The sequence below is a fragment of the Octodon degus genome, unplaced genomic scaffold, assembly GCF_000260255.1.
Source record: "Octodon degus isolate 3935 unplaced genomic scaffold, OctDeg1.0 scaffold00121, whole genome shotgun sequence".
Taxonomy (NCBI): Eukaryota; Metazoa; Chordata; class Mammalia; order Rodentia; family Octodontidae; genus Octodon; species Octodon degus.
The window spans coordinates 557829-579981 of record NW_004524697.1 but is presented as its reverse complement, the minus strand read 5'-3'; the positions used below and the strand labels follow the sequence as shown (position 1 = coordinate 579981).

Below are 22153 nucleotides of genomic sequence, written 5' to 3'. Positions count from 1 at the left end.
GACAGGGCAACGACAACACAGGAAGCAGGACCTGCAGAGTAGTTTAAGTGTTAAGAATGATAGGACCAGTATGTTCAAAGCAAGAGGATGTATTGAGGCAGATTAATGATATTGTGCCTTTTACAGTGTAATAAATTCCCTTGAACTTGAGCATTCTTTGTGTTGTTTGATCTTTCTCCATGTATCATTGAGTGCTACAGTGTAGAATCATTACGTCCTAGAAAAATTTATATAACAAGTGCCCTGGTGGGGAAGGAGGCCAAAGAGAAGGAAAGAGAAAGGAAATAGTATGTAAAGGAAGGTCCCTGCAGAGGAGGCTGAGTTCAAATATAACCTGGAACATGAAGGTGTTGGCTAACCCAGAGGGACAGTATCTTCCACCATCACAGTTTAGTATGCTTATGATGGAATAATTAGCTTTATAAAAGACAAAGGAACACTTCCATTAAATTAGTCAGATCTGCTATGTTTGTAGAATTTCCAGAGTGTTAATCATGACCAATTTAGCTATGCTCTTTTAAGTATTATATGCACAATAACTTGAAATTAGCAGAAAGTAGCTAACTCATCCAGCCAACTACCTCTATCCAGATGAGGCTCTTATATCTGAAATTACTCTGAAGAAAAGAAATGGATAGAATTATTTAAACGGGTAATAATATTTGGTAGAGAATTATACACAGAATAAAACACATGCTGTTTATTAAACCTCAAAGCATTTGCATTAATAAAATAATTACATTAATAGAATATGCAGTCAAACAGAAGACTATTTTATCCATACTGTCTGTTGCTTTGCACTGAACTGGGACCATCCACAAAATCATTACTTGGGTTTACATGATACTTTTGTCTGTGTCATCACTGCAGACTGCTGCCCTAGCATCTGTACACATACTTGAGCAGCTCTAACTCTCAGTCAGATCAGTTCATCCCAGAACCGAACTATGTCTCACATCACACCTGCAGGTAAGATGCAGTTTTATAATTCCAGTCTTCACCTAATTTTATATTGATACAGAGATGTAAAAGGGAAAATGATCTGTTCATTTACTTTTATTAAAACACTCTGCCCTTTAAGTACTAAAAACTGGAGATACAGTAATTGCAACCAAGTTCCGAGAATGGCAGCATCACCAGCACTAAACTCATGCCTTTTCACAGAGCTTATGAGCACGAATGGATGGGAAGCATAGTGCTGTCTATAGAGAAAAGTGTACTGTCTGAGAGGAAAGTGTGAGTGTAAGGAAGGCTTTGTTCTTCCATAAAATGATCAAGAAAAAATAAATGCACCAGATTAAGGAGAAGAATGCCACATGGAAGCTGCCTATCAAGCACAGAAGAGCTAACTAGAGGCATCTCGTTGAATAAGCCCAACAGTCTCCACCTGCACTCACAGAACCAGTGGACTTCTTTCTGGTACTATCATTGTAAATGAAATTATGGAGCTAAAACAATTTTAAAAAGCAATTGTTTTAAAAAGAGGTAGATTAAAAGGAGAAACTTGATAATAAATATAACACATTTTCTTATAAAGCTATAAAACAAGCAATATTTTACTATGAATTAAAGCATAAAACTTATACTGTAAGAATTATAGCTTTAAATTTTTAACCTAAAAAATCAGTGTCATTTAAAAATATTGGCTGTGATGTCTCCCTGAGTTCTGTAAGAATTTAAAAGGAGGGACGAAAAGGAGAAGGAAGGCAGCAGTTAGGAAGCCAGGCACCTTTGATTTTCTGCCAAATGTTTCTCTTTATTTTTAGTCAATATCTATTTGTGATTGCAAAGTATTTAAGCAAGACATTTCTATTTAGACATCTAATAAGGTTTCTTCACCTTACTCAACACTAAATTCAACATGCCTCATTAAACTTAATGTATACAACACATAAGGGCCGGTGAGAGAATTCAGCGGACTAAGTGCCTGCTTAGGCAAGAACAAGGACCGGGCTTCAATCCCGGCACCACATGTCCTGCCTGCCCCGCCCCCAGGCATGCTGAGCTGGCCTCCGAATCCAGGTGTGGTGACCCACACCTGTAATCCCAGCGCCTGGGAGGCTGAGACAGGAACTACCAGTCCTAGCTGCATAATGGACCCTGTACTAAATACATTAAAAAAAAAAAGTGTGTAACACATGGTTTCTTTTCCCCATTGAAGGAACACAATCTCCACCAACAGTGGAGAAGGGCTCATTTTTGCCCAGAGCCCCTCCAGCATTTCTCATTGGTTGATTTTTGATGACAGCCGTTCTTTCAGGTGTGAGATAATATCTCAGTATTGGTTTAATCTGTTATCTCTTGAATGGCCAATGATGTTGAACATTTTTTAATATATTTGTTTGCTGTTTGAATTTCTTCTTCTGAGAGATGTGCGTTCATAGCTAAATGGCTGGACCTTGAGGCCACACTCTAGAGAGAAATAAATTAAAAACATGTGTAATGATTGGATCATCTCTCTTGTGTGAGAACCTGGAAGCAAGGGAAAGAGGCACCAGAATGTATCACATATAGGCAGAAGTACCCTACGATGACTGTGATCATAAGGTACACCTACATGGTACCAATAAACTTAAGAAAAAATAATCTTAAATAAAGCTTTGTTTTGCAAAACAAAATAAAGCAATGATGCCAGCTCACTTCAACTTTATAGTTTCTGTCACTCAGATCCTAACCAGTACAATAAAGGCAGAAAAATAAATCAAAGGCTTTTATGTTGAAAACAAAACAAAACAAAAAAACCCTGATTTTCTTTTTATAATAGAATTCAGAAGAATAAAAATCCAAAAGAAGCCACAAAATCTTAATAGAATAAATCTGTCAATTTACTCATAATTGAAGATTAATAGTAAATATTAAAACTTTTCTGTACATTTTATACTAAGTGGAAATTATAATTAATATTAATTCACCTTGTGGTAGGATTGAAGCTTGAAATATTTTGGAGTAAATTCTGTATGACAGGTTTAATTTATACATATATATGTATATATATGTGTGTGTATATATATGTGTGTGTGTATATATATATATATATATGAAAAGAATGAAGATCTAAATAAATAAGGAACAAAAGACCATATTCACAGATTTAAGGAGTAAAAATTATTTGTTGAGAATTTGTAATACTGTATTTTTCAGTAAATCCCAATCAATATTCCCATAGAAATTAATAAAACTGAGTTTTTATATGGAAATGTGAAGGACCCAGAATAACCAAAATTATGTTTTCAAAGAACAGGAGTTGAGTGATATATGATACTTGATGTCAGGAAACATTATGAATTCACAGTAAGCAAGACCTTATGGGGGGAAATACATTCAGATTGTTCAGTAAAACAGTTTGGACAGTCCAGAAGCAGAGGCACTAGAGTCATAAGTAGATGGTCAATATGTTTTTGGCAAAAATATTAACTTATTTCAGTAAAGACAGAGTAAGGGTCTGGGGATGTGGCTCAGTGGTTGAGTGTTTATTTAGTATGCTTAGGACTTATAGTGAATTGCCAGAAGAGGAGAGGAAAGAGAGAACGGGAATGGAGACAAGCATCCCAATATTCCTTCAAGGATATGATGCAAAGGCCTGCATTCTGAAGGTTCTACCTCATTCCAGTGACACCAAGATCTGGAGACCAATCTATTGACACAAACTCTTTTGGGTAATATTGCATTTCTAAGCCACAACAAAGTTTGAGAATCTTGAATGATTGATGTTCTAGTCTGTTTTTTTTTTTTTTTTACTTAATTCTCTGTGTATCAAGCTAAGTAATTGTTTCCATCCCTTGTTTTTCTAAATAAAAAAAACAAGAATAAAGGCATGACTACGGAAAAAAACAACACATGTAGGCAGCCAAAATGAATGATCAGAAAATGAAACGTTCAAGTAGTTGGACTAACTTAGGTGTGCACACGATATCCCAGAGCCCCTCCTGCTGGGTGGGACTATAGCACAAGGGCTCTGGACAGGGAAATCAGTCTATGATACATTCAGGCTAACCCCAAAGTTTATGCAATATTGCAGATTTTCTATATTTCTTTGTCACCTGGACACAGAAAATCTAGTAAAAGTACAAGACATTTCCAGTCAGTGAAGCTACGACATGAAAGAAATATCTTTTCCTTAGTATCTGTTGATCAGACGCTTGTGCTATACCCACCAAATCACACTGAACTATAAAATTGGGGAGAAATATTACTTTATTTTTAAACTGCTAATACTTTTATTAGCCATTGGTTAGAGTACACAAAAACCAGTTAATTAGACTCAACCTGAGCATAAATTATTGTTATACTTATTTGTCATTAACCAAGAAACTTCATTCTTTAAGACTTAGTTTTCTCAATTGTAAAACTGGAATCCTAGCACAGGATTAAGAGGTCACAATAAATAAGTCATATGTGTCATAGTTCTCAGGGTGGTATTGATATTTGGCATTTATGATAAATATAGTCTCTTGTTTAATCTTTTAAGTATTTGCACTTAAAATAGTGATGAACGATTTCTAAATTTATTCATTTTCATATCACCATAGGCAAAATACACTGAAAACATTCAAACTCTATAAGAAATTGGTTCGTCTTATTCAACACCAATTAGCAGTAATAATTTCAGTGTTTCCTGGGACTCACGCTTCTGTGTAGTGTCCATCATGCAACCTTTTTTGCTCTAATCATTTATTCTTCCTCATTGACATGGGGTTGCACAATCTCCAGTGCAATGTGATACTTCAAAATTAATTAACAAATCCATTGCTAAAATAAAATTCTCAATGACTATATCTTGCTCTCTTAAAATGAGTTATAGTGGCATTATCTGTGTCATGCAGCTTACCAGCAACATTAAAATATTACATACTTATGCACTGTTAAGTGCATAATAAATGTATGGATTATGGAAAAAGTCATCAAATTCATTTCTCCCATTTTTAAATTTTGTTTTGGCAAAGAGATTTTACGATACCTAGTCCATCATCTTTACTTAAGAAGAAAGCCCTCAGGGAATTTTCTGCCAATAAGTACCTCTGTTGGTAATGGAAAGGCTCGTGAGGTCACCTGTTAGGTTATTCAAGGTTTTATCTTGGGGAAAAGACAGTCTAAATACTTCAGCATCTGTTGCTCTAAAATAAAAATCCACCACTTCGTCTTTGTTGTGATCTCTGGAGCAAACAATATTCTGTACCGTCTTACATTTTAATGGGCTGCTGAAGGTAGAATCTGTTGTAGGAAGCTTCGTAACAATAGATTCTACCTTCAGGTAGAACAACCTGAGGCACCAACCTCACAGTAAGTAGTGGGAGCCGGTAAGTGAAAAATTGTAAGAAAACCCAATAGCTGCTTTCTGCTGGTCAACTTAATCCTTTACTATTTTCTGACTGGAATTCTCTCTACAGCCTTCTTGGCAACAAAAGAAAATCCTGTCTATCATAAGAATCAGATTGCCTTTTAGTTCTCAACAGATTAGCTGTTGTCAGTGGATTACAAGGCAGTAGGGTTGCTCAACAGGAGAAAAGGAGTCAAAATAGGGATCTTTCTAAACCGTTCAAATATGAACAAAAAAAGAATTATAATACCTAGATCTCAAGCCACTAGATTCAACCACCTAAAGTTTCTTAACATTACCAGTTTTATCATCAGTTTTTACTTCATATAATCTTCACAATATATAGGTCCAAGATGCTTCAAAAATTGAGTTTCTACTTTTAATTAATTTTAAATCATTCTTCAATGTTTATGAAATTATATGCTCAAAAATAGGTAAGAGTGGTCTTCCATATCAATTTAGCATGAATGTTAGCATATTTATATATAGCTACATTTATCTTAAACCTATTTTATGATATTATTCTATGTTGAGAGTATCACTTTAAGTGATACTCTCAACATAGTAATTACTATGACTAGTAATTACTTTTCATATGTAGTCACTAGCTATTATTGACTTATCTCTTAATTTCATAATGCCAGTTTTCAGTTTTTAACAATTTATGTTTCACATTGTATATATTTGTACACAAATTTAACTGTGTGTGGTATGTCTTTACATACGTGCTGAGCTGATTTCCAGATTAACCACACAAAGGAGAAACCCTAGTGTAAATACTGTATGTCATCCTTGTCTTATATAAAGAGATCACTTCCATAAATAAATGCAAAGCAAAAATTGTACGATATTTAGGTGCATTCACCTCAGACTCATCTCAACAGTGACATTCAGAAAACACTGAATGTCATGCACGTGCCTGTGTGCTGTGTGCGTCTATATATAAATCCTCAACTGGCAATGTCACTTTCAACACATATTAGATGACGCTGTCCAACAACTATTCAACTTCTCTGTGCATCCATTTTGGGCCCTTTTAAATTCTTCTCCACACTCTGCCTAGAGGGTCTTTCACAAATCTTAAATTTTTCCTTACCTGTCACATTGTTTTTTTTTTTTATGATTATGACACAATTAGATGTACGGCTTATAATATCTCTCAAAATAGTTCTCCTTATGTGCTTAACAATTTTATCCAGTACCACTATTCTGTGACTCTCTGAAGGTCATTTTTCATTTCACTGAATTTCGCCCAAGACCTGCTGCTACTGAACAGCTGTAGATGACACTTCCACATACCAGAAGGATCTGCACACACACACACACACACACACACCACCACCACCACCACCACCACCACCACCACCACCACCACCACTTTATTGCCTATTTTATTAGTACAAGATACAAGAGAAAGATCTTGTAGTGTATACTTTATAAGAAAATTGGGGGCCGGGGAGATGGCTCAATAGAATAAGCGCTTGCCTGGCAAGTGCCATGGCCTGAGTTCAATCCCTGGTTCTGCCAAAAAACAAAAACAAAAAAAGAAAATTGGGCAAGAATACACAAAAAATAATATCTCCATTATTGGCAATTATCTCTCATATAAAGAAAAGCAAAGATTATTCAGTAGCCATTGGCATATGCGAGCTCTCAGGCCAGTGGAAACACTTCTCCTCACCAAGAGCTTGCTAAGTCAGGCTCCAACTGGTGTTCCGATCTCCTGTTAGTATGGAAAGTGTACATACACATACAGTACTCTTAATTTTACATTACAAAGGTAAATTAAACTATATATACAATCAAAGAAAAATGCAAATGCAACATACCAGAACCTGTGGGACACAATGAAAGCAGTCCTGAGTGGGAAATTTCAAGTGGTGAAAACAAAACAAGCGCAAGTAAACAACCTGATGTTACACCTCAAGCTTTTAGACAAAGAAAACAGGACAAGCCCAAGACCCATACAAAGGAGGACATTATAAAGATCAGAGCAGCAATTAATGCAATGGAGATTAAAACAGAAATACATAAATTAATGATTCAAAAAGTTGGCTTTTTGAAAGAGTAATACAATTGACAAAACCTTAGCCAAACATATAAAAAAAAAAAAGTAAAAGATATAAAAACACAAATTAATGCAATAAGGAATGAAAAGTGTGAAATCACTATAGATTTTGTGGAAATTCAGAAGAGTATCTGTATTGGATTGCTAACAGTGATCAACTTATTACCCAGCTAAAGTAAACTAGAGTGGTGCTGGGTGTGGGAGGCCTGCCTGAGGATTGCTGCCAACAGCATAAAGGCACGACAGGAGAAGATGCCAAATAAACACTGTTAGGGATGCTGTTTGAAGAAGCTGTTGGAAGCTGCTGGTTCTCTCAGGCTGTTCTGCTGGAGGGCCTTATTATGCTGCCTTTCATGATGAACTTTGGAGAAGCTTTGGCCCTCATCTTGAGCATCACTTTCTGCCTCCGGAGGGGAAGATGTTGTACTGCTCAGCCTCATGGGGAAACTTGATGTGTTGGCTTTCCCGATGGGAACTCAGCTTCCCTCATCACTGGGGGATCTAGAGACCTCACTGCTGCGGAGGATAGCTGTGGTACTTTTGGGGGAGGTCTAGTGCTTACCTTGAGCATTGCTTCCTAGCTCCAGTTCAGATCCCTCAGCCTGCTAGCACAGAACCTTCATCCCTTTGGCATAGACTTTCTAGCTTCCACCACTGACCTTTGGGCCTTTCCAGCACAGACCCATGAAGTAAGTCTGCATAAGGTTTTGTAGTGGGCTCTAGGCTTCCAGTTGGACTTGTGAGAGGCACTGTTATGAGCTCTAAGTTTTCATCTGGACTCATACAAGATATTAGGATCCAGGCCCTCAACTGGATTCTTTAGTATTTAGTGTGTGGATAGTTTTTCTGCATGTGTTGCATGTAATTCTTTGGGTCATTCATTATAAAATATTATGTGTCCTATATTATATTGTTCACTTTGTGAAAGCCCTAAACCAAGACATTACCAATACCTACTAGAATAGGATGGAAAATAAAGAAAAATGGACCCGTTCCTAGTCCCGACTGTCCATCCTGTGCCCTAGTTGGAACCCTACTGTGATACTGGAGTTCCCTCTGGTCTCTAGGCCTTCTGGAGCCATTCTGGGTCCCTGGTAGAGATGCAAAGAGGGTGAACCCTCCTCGGTGCCCTTTTCTAAGCTATTTTTATTTATTTTCATTATTTTATTTTATTGAGAAGCAAATATCAATGAGACAGTTTCAAAACTGACTAATAGGGTAGATTCAATAATTAATACATTGTACATTGTTATCTTCTTAGTGATGATCCATAGTACAAGATGCAGACAGAATATCCTGTCCAAACACTATTAATACAAATCTTTTTCTCATTGAAATAAGCCAAAGTAGCTGTATATCTATCCTAACTATTCTTCATATACAAATACAAAATGGTCCTTCCTTTGTATCCCCTTTTTTCGTTTAGCCCTGTCAGAAATAGGTAACAAAGCTATTTTTAATAAATCCAATTAAGGACAAGGAAATCTGGGTTTTTTTAATGATCTATCAGCACTATTTCTAAATTTACAACTTTTTTCATATGTTAATCTTCAATTCTTCAAATGTAATCCTTTTAATATTTAAAAAAGTTTTGGAGCTTTGATATCTACATCTTCCCAAGGGATCACAGTTCATTTCTCACACCTCACTGGATGCTTATTCCCCAGCATGTTGGCCTAAAAAATGTGTTTGGTTTTGGTTTTCTTTGATTCCATTTACTCCTGTGAAAATTATGCATGTAAAAGTGCTATTCACCCTTAGTTTCTGAGGCACACATTCTAAAACATGGAGAATAAATATATGTGAATTAGTCACTAGAGCAACATTCACAGGAAAAATTTAATTAGAACAAGAATAGGACAAGGCAACAGATTAAAGAGGGTTTTAGATAAAACAAGCATTTTTAGCATTTTTGGAGGACAGAATATGTTTTATCATCCAAAATGAAATTTAGCTAAATGAAGATTGAAATATTAGGAAAAAATTACCTTGAAAGAAGACTTTTCTTAGAAAATAGTCGGTGGCATATGTTGTGGAGTAGAGTGAACTTAATTAGATATCTTTTTAGGTACATTTCATTCTGACCTTATCATGATATAAAGTGACTTAATCAGATATCTTTTTAGGTACATTTCATTCTGACCTTATCATGATATAAAGTTGAGGAGGTTAGGTTATATAAGAGTTGAATTTAAATTTAACTTTTAAAAGAATTTTTATTACTGTTTTTGGTATAAAAAGATTTTTAAAATATATTTGAACTCAAGGACAACTTATTTGTGCAAAACTTGTTACTTCAAGACTTATAAAAGGAAAAAATAATTTTGAATCTAGAAATTCAAAATTAACATGAAATACATTAGCACAAAGACACTAGAAAGTGGTAAGAAAACTTGGAACAAGCATCAGTTCTACAGACAACCACGCAATGTAGCACAGGAAGGCCCTCGGTCCCTCTAAGCTTCTGTGTCCTCTGTTATAAGGAACTGATGACCATTGAGGACATCATCCTTTGTTCCTATTTAAAGCAACATGGCAAGTCATGGGCTATGACAAGTGGATACACTTTATTGTGATAAAAGTGACTAAAAAAGTTTAAGGGAAAATAACTTTTGGAGTTTACTACTTACGGTTCCAAAGTTGTATTAAAAAAAAAGATACTGGGGTTCTTTGCAGGTCTATTAAAAGCCTTTTCACAAATGGCAATATTCCATCTCATGTATCTCTCCTGTCCTCACTATGGATAATTGGATCAAAGTCCAAAGAAAACTCAAATGAAGCAGATCTTCTGCATATGAAACTCATACAGGCTGTCATAGCTAACAAAGGATCATAGCAGTAGAAAGACAAAGGATAGTTATGCGATAAATGGTTACATGAATGTAAGACACCTACCACAGTGTCACATGCTTGCCATTTCAGCTCTCTTGGAGGCTGAGGGATGAGGGTTTCAAGCTTGAGTACAACTTGAGCAATATAAACAGATCCCGTCTCAAAAACAAAACAAAAAGGTTTGGGGATATACTTCAGCATGAAAGTGCTAAATTCAATCCTCAGTACAACACACATGCACACACACTCACATACAATCCAGGAAAGTAACAAAAACTGAATGCAGGCAGAAGTTGCAATGCGAACTACAGGCACAGAAACAGAAATCAGATAAATATTGGGAAGAGATGAACGGTTACAACTGCTTCTGCACAGAGGGTCTGAGAAGGAGCATTGTTAATAAATGACAAATTCCATGACAGCTATCTGACAATGTGTAAGAAACAAAGTGGCAAGAAGGGATCCTGGATACAGGTAGAGCTAAGGATCTGGCTGTCAGGAACCCTGGTAGCCGGAGAGAAAGCAAGAACAATAGACTGAAGAATAGCATGCTGGGAAAGTCAGTGGGAGAAGAACTGGCTTTGGGGATGGCAGAAGCTGCTGTGGACTGCACTGCATCGCCTGAAAATTCATACTGGGGCCGTCAGCACCAGTATTTAGACAAGGAGAGCTACAAGTGGGAGTTGAAGTGAAATGAGGCCACAAATGCACAGGCCTAATCCCTCAGGACTGATGTGCTCAGAAGGGGCAGAGGCACCTGTGCCTTCCCCCATCGCAGAGGAAAGGTCATATGCAGATGCCAGGGAAAGGTGGCTACCTGCAAGCCAGGAGGAAAGCGCTCCCTGAAAGGGAACTTCCAGAACCGTTCATCTGGGCCTTTGCGCCTCCAGAGCTGTGAGGAAGTACATTTCACTGTGTAGGCAATATGGGTAAATCATGAGTTTTCACCAAAACAATTCAGTATAGATGCTTACAGATCAATTAATTAGAATTATGCCACTACAATGATTTCCACATCTGCAGGACTAAGAGCATCTATGTGGAAGCAAACCTGATGAATAGAGCTACAAGGCTAAATGAAGACATTAACCACAAATCCATGAACTCTACTCAGCCCTAAAGAAAAATAAATTTGAAACTTTTATCTGTAGACACAACTAGAGAGCATACTCATAAGTGAACTAAAGCAGACTCACGTGTGTGTCACGTTGGCTCCCTGATGGGAGTGAGTGGAAGCATAAATAAGGTCCAAAGTGCACAAAAGATAATGAGAAATGAAAAAAAAAATTGTTCAAAACGAAAAAGAAACTAAGATGGGGAAAAAGAGAAAGGAAGGAAGGAAGCGGGAAGGGAAAAAAGTAAGATAGTTATACTATTAGTTCCTCTTAGTTCATTGAAAAGAAAGGTTTGGTTGCTAATAAACCTTTGGAGAATTTTACAAGCCCATGTATATTGATTAACAACTTTTTTAAAGATGAGAATACTCAATGTATTGTTATTCTCCTACTTTTTGTTGTGACTTTTGTTTTACTTTTTTCCAATGTACACAAATTTGTACATAAATTCAACCTATTCCAACTTCCTCTTGATACTGGAGAAAGATGATGTAGGCACACAGGCTCCAGGTGTGATTATAATTTGATGTTGATTTTCTTCCCAGAGGTAAACCTAAGAAACAAGCTTATTTCCTACCACTTTGCTTTTAAAGAACTTTTTTTTTTTTTTTTTTTTTGCGGGGGGAGCACAGGGTCTCACTAGGCAGCTTGGACTCCTAGTGATCCTCCCATCTCAACCTCCCCAGCACTGGAATTACAGGCATGCACCACCACGCCCTGTTTTGGTGGCCAGCACAGGGATCCCAAGGCCCCAGGCTGGCATGGCATGCAGTACTGGGGATCAAACTCCAGTCCTTGTGCTGGCCAGGCAGGCGCATAGAATGCTGAGCTATCTCCCCAACCTCTGTTTTTTTTTTTTTTTACTTTAAAGTTTTTGCTAAAAATAAGTATCAAGGAGACTAATTTTCAATGAAAATGTTGTTTACAAGTCATTTAAAAAATTGGTTTTTTTAGGGGCCGGGGAGATGGCTCAGTGGAATGAGTGCTGGCCTGGCAAGCGCAAGGGCTTGAGTTCAATCCCTGGTTCCACAAATAAATAAATAAATAATTGTTTTGTACTGGGGACCACACTCAGGCGCTCCATCACAGAGTCACTTTCTCAGTTCTTTTCATCATTTTTTTTTTTTTTTGTTGTTTATTTGTTAGACAGGTTCTTCTTGCTTTGGACAGACCTGGCTTCTACTTGCAGTCCTGCTTCCTCATTCCTCTCAGTGCCGGGATTGCAGGCATTCACCACCACTCCTGATTGGCTCTCAAGTCACATTCCTTCTCCTCCAAATGACCCAAGTTTATCCTTTATGGAATAGAAGTGCTCCACTGTAAGTTTCACATTTGGTTTATCCATTCATCTGTTGATGAACATATAGATGGCTTCCAAGATTTATCTACTAAGATTCGTGCTGCTGCAATCATGGGTATGTGTGCATTGTTGTAATATGATTTTCAACTCTTTGGGGAAGATATTCCTTACAATGGGAACACTGGGTCAAATGGAATTTCTATTTTTAGTTTTTGAGTAATCACCATACCGTTTTTATAGTGGTCATACTAGATTAGAATTACATCAACTACTTATAAGATTTCTTTTTATCTTGCAGACTAACCAACATTTGTTATTTGATTTCTTGAGATAGTCATTCTTTCTGGAGTAAAGTAGAATCTTGGAGTTGTTTTAATTTCAGTTTCTCAATGGCCATAGAGGATGAAGTTTTTAATTTATTTATTGGCCATTCTCAGGAGTGTCTACTTTTTCTCTTGTCCTTATTTTATTGGACCTTTTATTTTGGAGATCTAATTTTTAAATATTTAAAAATATATTCTAGATAATAGTGAACTCTGAAGTTGGAAAATATTTCCCCTTTTTGTAGGTTGTCTTTTCACTTTGTTGGTTGATTCTTTTGCTCTGTAGAAACTTTTTAATTTGGTATGGTTAAATCTGTTGATTCTTGCTATTATTTCTTGTGCACCTGGGTTTGTGTTCAGAAAATATTTGTTTATATCTTCAGGAATTTTAGCTGTCTTGTCTTCCAATGAGTTAAGTGTTTCTTTTTTACCATTTGATCTTTGATGTATTTTGATTTTAATTTAGTACATGGTGAGTTATATGGCTCTATATTCAATCTTGTATATGTGGATAGCCAGTTTTTCTAACATTTAGAAAAAAAGGTTATCTTTCCTCCAGTGTATATTTTTAATCCTTTTGTTAAAGATCAGAAAGCTGAATGTGCCTGGAGTTGTTTCCACATTCTCCATTCCATTTCATTGATCCACATGTCTGTATGTGATCTAGGCTGCCAACACCATGCTGTTCTTGTCACTGTAGCTTTACAGTATACCTTGAACTCTGGGATTATGATGCCTCTTGCTTTGCTCTTGTTGCTCAAAATTGCTTTTGCTAGTATGAGTCTCTTTTGGTCCCCCAAGAATTTTAGAATTCTTGTCTCTAGTTGTGTGAAGAATGCTGTTGGTATCCATTATGGAAGTATAGCAATTTTCACAATGTTTGTTGTGTTTAATGAGGATTAGAGGATATCTTTTCAATTTCTGATGTCTGCTTTGAATTTGTTTTTCAGAGTACTTTAGCTTTTGTTGTAAAGATCTCTCGCTTCCTTGGTTAAACTCATTAATTAATTTTCTCAGTGTTATTGTGAATAGTGTTGTCTTTCTGGTTGAGATTATTTTGGTACACAGGAGTACTACTGCTTCATGTGCATTAGCTATTGTGCCTTACTATGCAATTCAAATTCGTTAGTAATTCTATGAGTCTTTTGGTGGAGTCCTTTAGTTCTTCTATATAAAGCAGCTTGATATCTGTACATGCTAATGTTTTACTTCTTTTTATATATATATTTTATATATATATAAAAAGAAGTAAAACATTCTTATAATAATATATATATATCTTTTATTTCTTTCTTTTCCACATTGCTGGAGCTTGAGAAGTATACTAACAGGTGTGCTGATAATGGACATTCCTGTCTTGTTCCCAAAATTAGAGCAGAAGTTTTGGCTTCAGTTGATGGGGTATTGGCTGATAATTTGTCCTACATGGATTTCATCTGATTAAGTTCCTTCAATTTCTCATTCTTGCAGGTTTTTTTTAATGAACAGATGGTGGATTTTGTCAAAGGCTTTTCCTGTATGAGTAGAGACAATTATGTGATTATTATCCTTATTTCTTCTATGTGACATATGACATGTATTGGTCTGCTTGTGGTGAACCATCCCTGTGTCCCTGGGATGAAATTTGCTTGGTCATGATATATGATGTTTTTGATTTTTTGCATTGTCTTTGCCAGTAACTTGATTCTCTATAATATCACAGAGAAGAAATTTTACCAATTAAACCTCTTCCCACATTTTATTACTACATATTGGTCATACAAATTAATGCCTTTCATTTTGGCAGGCTTCTACATGCCAAAATTAGAAGCCTCCTCAACACCCATCCCCCTACCAGTTTCACACATGTTTGAGGTGGGCTCAGTGTTTAAAATGTATTTTAATCATACTCATGTTTCCCTATTACTTTCCCCTAAATTGACAAAATTAGACCATTAATTCCACTGATGTCCACTGAGACTCCTCACTGTTCACTGTAATCCATTTTTCTAATCAAAATTTTCTCTGTCTCTCAGTGAACTCTTCTTTCTGAAGGAATCGCTTTTATTCAGTCCTCTAAATGTGGCTCATAATTTTACAATAAGCAAATTTACATATTTTTATTAATGTATTAAATATTCCTTTATTTTCCTGGAGTTGTGGTAGTGATGGCAGTGGTTTGTATGTGTGTATGTGTGTGTGTTTGTGTTTCATTTCATTTCATTATAAAAAGAAGCTATAGAAAATGGAACATCTATCCCTGATAAGAAAATTTGTGATAGTGCTTTTGCAGACACTTATGAAATGTGCAAACTATACATAAATTAATAAATCTTATACTCTTCATTATTTTGCAAATGTCAGTTCTGTGTTCTTTACTCTTATGCACAACCTTCAGATCTCACTAATCTAACTTTACAGCGAGTTGAACTTGTGTTTTCCCTTAGAAGTTTCAGAGATTAAGGCAGTCTGGAATCATTCTTTATCTGGAAGTGCAATTAAGACGTATGTGTCTCCATTACTGTATCATATAGGACTCTGAGCATTGTCATATATTTGGGGTAATGCACAATAAGAATTGATATTTGTGGTGGTAAAACTGAAATATGAGGTCCCCATGTGACTTTGGAGCCATCAACGAGGTAGATAATGCACATATAAATTTGTATATTTAATGACTTAAAAACTTGATTATGTCATTCTCTATTTTACAAGCTAGACAATTTTTATTAAATGACTTTCAAAAGATAGGATTTGTGAAGTGAATTTGTAGGAAAGTGGAGGTTTACTCTATTCTTTTTAATATCCAAAGTAAAATTTTGTACTGAAATAAAAAATGTGTTTATAAAAACTACTAAACACATGGTGAGAAAGAGCATATGTACATAAAAGGAAATCAATTATTTTAAATAATGTTTTCATTTAATTTCCTTCATATTAAAGTTTCTGAATTTTATGAATTCTCTTCATGGATAGGAAAATATCTATTTGCAGCAAACCCAATGAAATTAAAATATGAAAATGAGGAAAGCGTTTGTCAGATATCTTTATGCATCTCCCTGTCACTAAAACACTACTTATCATTATTGTTTTCTAGGTCTTGGCTCCATTACATGTAAGTTATTTATTAAAGAAACGATTTTGTTGGACTGGGGAGACAGCTCAGCAGCTTAAGTACTTGCCTGGCAGGCAGGCTCACGGTCCTGAGTTCAATTCCTGGTACCAGAAAAAAAAAAAAAAAAAGATTGTGTTCAATGTGTTAAAACTTTGACTTCTTTGAATTAGTCATTTAAGCATTTTTTAATATATATACATCGATGGCATCTCTTCATTTATATTCTGAATACAATTTGTCAAACTTATAAGGAACAAATGCCAGCTCATTATGCTAAACTTTAGTAAATTAATGTTAATGACTGTGGGATATGAACCACATGTGGTAAGCATTTTCCTATATAACCTGTAATGTATTATATTTGCATAATTTTTGTCTAATGAAGTGAAAGTTGCCATGAGCTTTTAGTGTTTTTTCATTTATATAAATCATCTAAAGCTAAAAATGGGGAAATTATATTCAAAGAATACCTCTACAGATCATTTCTGTGAAATCAAGGTCCTCAAATGTAAATTAGCTTGAAATGTAAACATCAATTTAAGTTTCCTATTTAACCTGATTATACAGGACATGCAATGCACAATAACTCTAGTGTTGCTATAGTAACCAATTTCTGTTACAACAATGTCAGATGAATAAAAATTACATAGGAAGGGTGGATCAGTGCTCTGCTGCTGACCTCAACAGAGGAACAGTTTCAATAGCTATGAAGATTATATCAAATGCAAAACAAAAGAGAGAAACGGCCCATGCTCCACTGTTGATGGTAGCTTCTCTTGAAGCAACCTTCCTAAATGCTTTTCAGCTTCTTCAATCAAGAATGCTACAAATCAAAGATGACTCTCGCTTTTGCAATGGAAGCCAAACCACAAGTGCCAGCAGTTAGCGGATTTAGTAAAGATGCACTTGAAAAATATGTGTAGGGGACCAGAGAGAGAGAGAGAGAGAGAGAGACAGAGACAGAGACAGAGACAGAGAGACAGAGACAGAGACAGATAGAGACAGAGACAGACAGAGACAGAGACAGAGACAGAGACAGAGACAGAGACAGACAGACAGACAGACAGACAGACACTCAGGTCCTGAGAAAAGTGGACACATATCTTCCATCACTGAATTAACTACAAGTGTAACAAAAAGTAAAAATTTTAGCAATTAATCTATCACCTGTCTGTAATTCTTGAGAACAGTACTTCAACTGAAAACTTAGACTGAGTCTAAAAGGAAATGACACAGCACAGCATAGCAGATAGATACAGTACTTTGGGGCTGTGTATAAAGAAAGAGCGTTATACACATTTGACATCCTTTTTATCTGTAATGTAAAAAAAAGATCTGTAATGTGGTTGATTGGTTCATCCTCCTTGGAGAGATGGCAGAGTCCACCACTGTTACATTTTAATCAGTGAGTTTAGTCCATTGGTTCCTTATCATCCTTGACCTGGTAGCACTTACATCATCAACAGGCTTGTTAGAAAGCAGAACCCCAGTTCCACCATACCTGAACCAGAATCTCCAAATTCACAAAATATACAGTGATTTAACTTTTCAATGTTGAGAAATATTGACACATGAGTACAATTTGACGTGTGCCTCTTCAACATGTCTGCACCATAAAACCCCTTGTGTAATATTTTATAGATTTTATTACGCCAATCCCACAAAACTAGACATTTCCATTCCATTTGTCTGCAGTTTCATCTCCATATAAAAAATCTTAGTAGCTAACAGCTATCAATTTTCCATGCATAGAGATAGAACCGTGGAAGAGAAATAAATACATAAGATTGTTTTTTTCCCAATGTACTTGCATTTAAGAAATATATGTTATTTACTAAAATATCACATTCATAAGACTATGTCTGGAGATTTCAATTCATTAGCTCTGTGTTTTGGTCATGATATCTTGAACGTATTGTGACACGCTCCCCAGGAAATTCCTTTAGCATACACGCTGGTGAAGTGAGAACTCCCCAGGAAATTCTTCTGACCAACTTTCTGGATTGGATTTCCAGCATAAAGCTCTACATTGAGGATTGAGTTATTGATTTTGGTGTCAAAGGAAGCACAGTTTTCCTCTTGCCAGGTGCTTTAAGGTTTATCAAATCACTGTACTTTTGTTAATAGTCTCAAATCATGGTTCATTCTGAAAACTTAATATTTCAAAAATTAAAATATCTCCTTCACTCTCAAATCTAAGCAAATTCTGTAGACAACCTTAATAAAACATTCACAGATGATCATCCAATCTTTTATCTGGAGTAACAAAAACAAAAGCACAAGCAGCCTGTCTGCCTTTCCTCTTCCCAGGCCTCAGGCCGATGGTAGCCACTCTGTACACGGATGGCTCCCTTCTTGGGCGTCAGAGGTCTTGGTAACTCCTTCAACTACTGTGTACCTGCTGAGTGGTTCTTGCCATTAGGTTAAAGTTCACTGAGGCGGGGCAAACTGTTAGGCTCTAATCTGGATTAATGTCCACAATTTACATGTTCTTAATCTCCATTTATTATTTTCAAAAGTGAAAGGTTTTTTTTAACCCAATAGTTGACATATACACATAGGTAATACTTTATTGCCCTGAATTCTTCTAAGATAAATTCAATAAAAGCAAAGATCACCTTTTCATTGATCAGTATATTATCTTGCAAAGCAATACAAAGTTAAAGAGCATTAAGTAAAATGAGAAAGTATGAACTATTAGGAAACTCAATTTATAGCCTCTCCAAAAATTTGCAAATTCCAAACTATCATATACTGATGATAATTTACATATTCCTTATGGCAATTTATCATGCATGTATTATTTTAAAAATTACCCCAGTTACACAGTAAAAGAAATTGAAAGCCATTGAGCTATGAGTTAATATTACTGGATAATATAACTAAGAGTACATGGTTTACACACATACTTTTTAATTTGGACTTTAAAATTTTCTATATTCAAGTATATATATATATATATATATATATATATATATATACTAATTTTATCTTAACTTTATCCTTAGTTTTTGCTTTCAGAGTGCAGCTGGGTGAAATGAATTGTGCTACCTAAGGTTTAAGCTAAAGGGACTGATCATATATGAACACCTCAATTTTTATCTAAGATACTTAAGGAAATGAATATGCTGATAATGTATTACTTGGATAATCTGAATGAGAAAATAAGAGGACACAGGACATAACCAACAGAAAATATCACTGTTAGTGGAGATAAAGAGAGGATTAGGAGAATATAAGAAGTCTTCCTGTGAAGAACTCAAGAGATAAAAGTTTGGAGGGACTGAAGAGTGTGTGATGAAGGTGTACATGAGGAACTGTCAAGTTGTGTTGATAGATCCAGCAAATAAGACCAACAGCCCCAGGTGGTGAAAGTAGGACACACACAGTGTACAGAGCAGAAGATAGACCGTAGTGAGTAAAAAGCTGAGCACTTCTATTTCCTCTATAAATTAGGAAGAAAACTGCAGTTTTCTATGGTCCTTTATTCTATCGATAGAATGGGGAAGGTTTAAAATAGACTTTCTGTCAATCTAGATTTGGGTTGTTTTCAGCTAAATTCTTCAAAAAGACCCAAAGAACAAGGATATAAAGGACCAAGACAAAATGTGATTGAATTGATAATTTATGGAAGTTAAGAAAGTGAAGTCTAGAAGAGGATTCACTGAAAGGAAAAAGGATAAGGTCCCTAAACATCTAAGCATCTTTAAATAATGGAAGAAAGGCAGTGGTGAAAACAATTAAGTAAGTGACATGGATAGGACATAGGTGTTGTTGTTAAACAGGAGTTTGAAATCATGATCACACATGCTGGAGTTGGATTATCAAGACTAGGAATAAGGCAGAAGAGTTTAATTTTAATATGGAAACTAAGTATAAACCAGTGGATGTTTCAAGCAAAAGAAAGTAATGTAAAAATTTTCTGTAAGTTATCTACTATATGACAGCAGGTTACAAGATGTTTTCAAAGTAACTACAAACCAAGCAAAGTATGGAAACAAGATTGATAGCTTTCTGCTCATGTGCTTTAGTTTAAGGGAAGTGTTAGGAACTCATTCCTTTAGTGTCAGATAAGCACCATTTTTTCTTAAAAGTTACATACTTTTTTTCATATGAGAAAGTCTATTTCCAAGCCATGTCAGGTACAGAGTTGCTTGTTATATTGATTCTAGACTTTTGAATGAATGGCTGATCTATTCCTTGAGCACTGTATTGCCAGTGAGGATGGTGCTTGATACTTTAAGAGACATGTCTTGGAGAATTAAGACTAATTGCATGTGGGAAGCCAGGACCTTACTTTGTTTTAAACTCAATGCATCTTATTAAGAATCACACATGAATAAGCATTTGCCTGGCAAGTACAAGGGCCTAAGTTCAATCCCTGGTTCTGCGAAAATAAAAGAAAAGAATCGCACATGCTTAAATAGGTGTAATTGACATCAGTAATCAACTGCTTCCCAAAGTAATGCTCATTCCGTCTCTCACACACAAAAAGCTATGAAGCAATAATTCACTGTCCACAAAAAGAAACACAAAATTAGAAACCAAATTGGAAGGTTACTTGAATTCATGTGCAAATTCATATTGGCCAAAATCACTCAGAGTAATGTCAGAAACTTTATAATAAGTTGACGAAAAGACTGTTTTGAGGAGAAGTGTAAGCATAATTGCCGTAGGCTTTCCAAGAATAAGTTATATTTTTGGACAAACGACAGGACACAATTCTTGGTCGTACAGTCTTTTGCTTTCACCAGAAAAGGGCTGTTAGGAAGTCAAACCTGAGCCTCTACCATAAAGAGATCAGGGTTAAGAATGTTTAAAAGTATCTTCTTCCACAAATACTTCTCATTTTTCTCATTTTGAAGTCATTCTTAAACACTGGTGGAGGAGGAGTCCCTACCATGGATCCTACAGCTCAAAGACAAGACAATCCCCAAATAAATGCCTAAAATTTATAGCCACACTTAGGACCTACTTTGTTCGAGGAAAGCTTACTTTTTCACTGTGAGAGCAGCATAACAGGATCCACATACTTTTAATTTTCCCAGAGGAATTGTAGTAACACCTATCAAATGCTCACATATTGTAACTATACTGCATAGTCTAATTATTGTCAACCATATACAATTATTTCCCTTCAACCCGATGTAAACTGCAGAGCTTACTTTGCTTCTCCAGCAATGTCGTATGCAGAGTAAAATTTCAGGCCAATATATGGGATGATACTGTATCATCTACTCTCAGTCCATGAACTCCAATTGATTCTTTTGGTGTTCATGGACAGATAGTTCCCCAAATTGAACTAACATTTTCTTAGTATTAAAACAAAGAGGCCAGGGTTGACTTCTCCTACTTCCAACTCCCCCATTAATCCATCATCCATGGGTTGCTTCTCCATAACAGTTCCTTGTCTACTCCCTCGTCACCGCCCTGCTAGAACTATTCATCACTTCCCGCATAAATCATTTCTGTTGCTTCTCAACGAGACTATCTCTCAGTAAGTTCTTCTTACTGATTTCTAACCACTCCCAAATTATTTCAATAGTCTTACACTCTCCATCATTCCACTGCTCACAACATGAATACCCTCTGTGCCCATAGCATGAAGTCCAAACTCTTTAAACTGGTTCATGCTATAATCAGGATGACTTTAACAATCTCTTCCTAACTAATGACCTTACTTAAGAGTCATCACTTTTACCTTATCTAACCCCTTGACTTCAGTCAAACTGTTCTACTTGCTTTCACATTTTCTTTTTCTTTCCAAAGAGCTAAGTAGACAGTTTTGATGAGTTCACCTTCTGGATTCATGTCTAACTTACAACCAAAGCTCTACTTCCCAGATCCATTAGACCACACTAGCACATGTCTCACTCAAATTTCAGATCACAGACAACACTCTAGTATTAATTTCCTAACAACAGAGCCATGATATGTCACACCAGTTTTGATCCTATGCCTTCATCTTTTCACCTGAGTTGTAAACATCTTGAAAAGAAGCATATACCTTTTAAGATGACCCATGTCCAATAGACTGCTTTGCAAACTCAACAGTTATGTAATGAAAATGATAAAACCAATAATACCTACCATCCATCACTGCA

General features: G+C 35.9%; 1 protein-coding gene across 1 annotated transcript in view; it reads right to left on the bottom strand.

Moving 5' to 3' along the window:
- Vegfc (vascular endothelial growth factor C) overlaps nt 1-21681 on the bottom strand; it is a 124634-nt gene extending 102953 nt beyond the window's left edge. Inside the window, exon 1 of the mRNA XM_023700106.1 lies at nt 21601-21681. Within this exon, the coding sequence (XP_023555874.1) occupies nt 21601-21681 (81 nt within the window). The remainder of the gene's footprint in view (nt 1-21600) is intronic.
- Nucleotides 21682-22153: the final 472 nt, after the last annotated feature.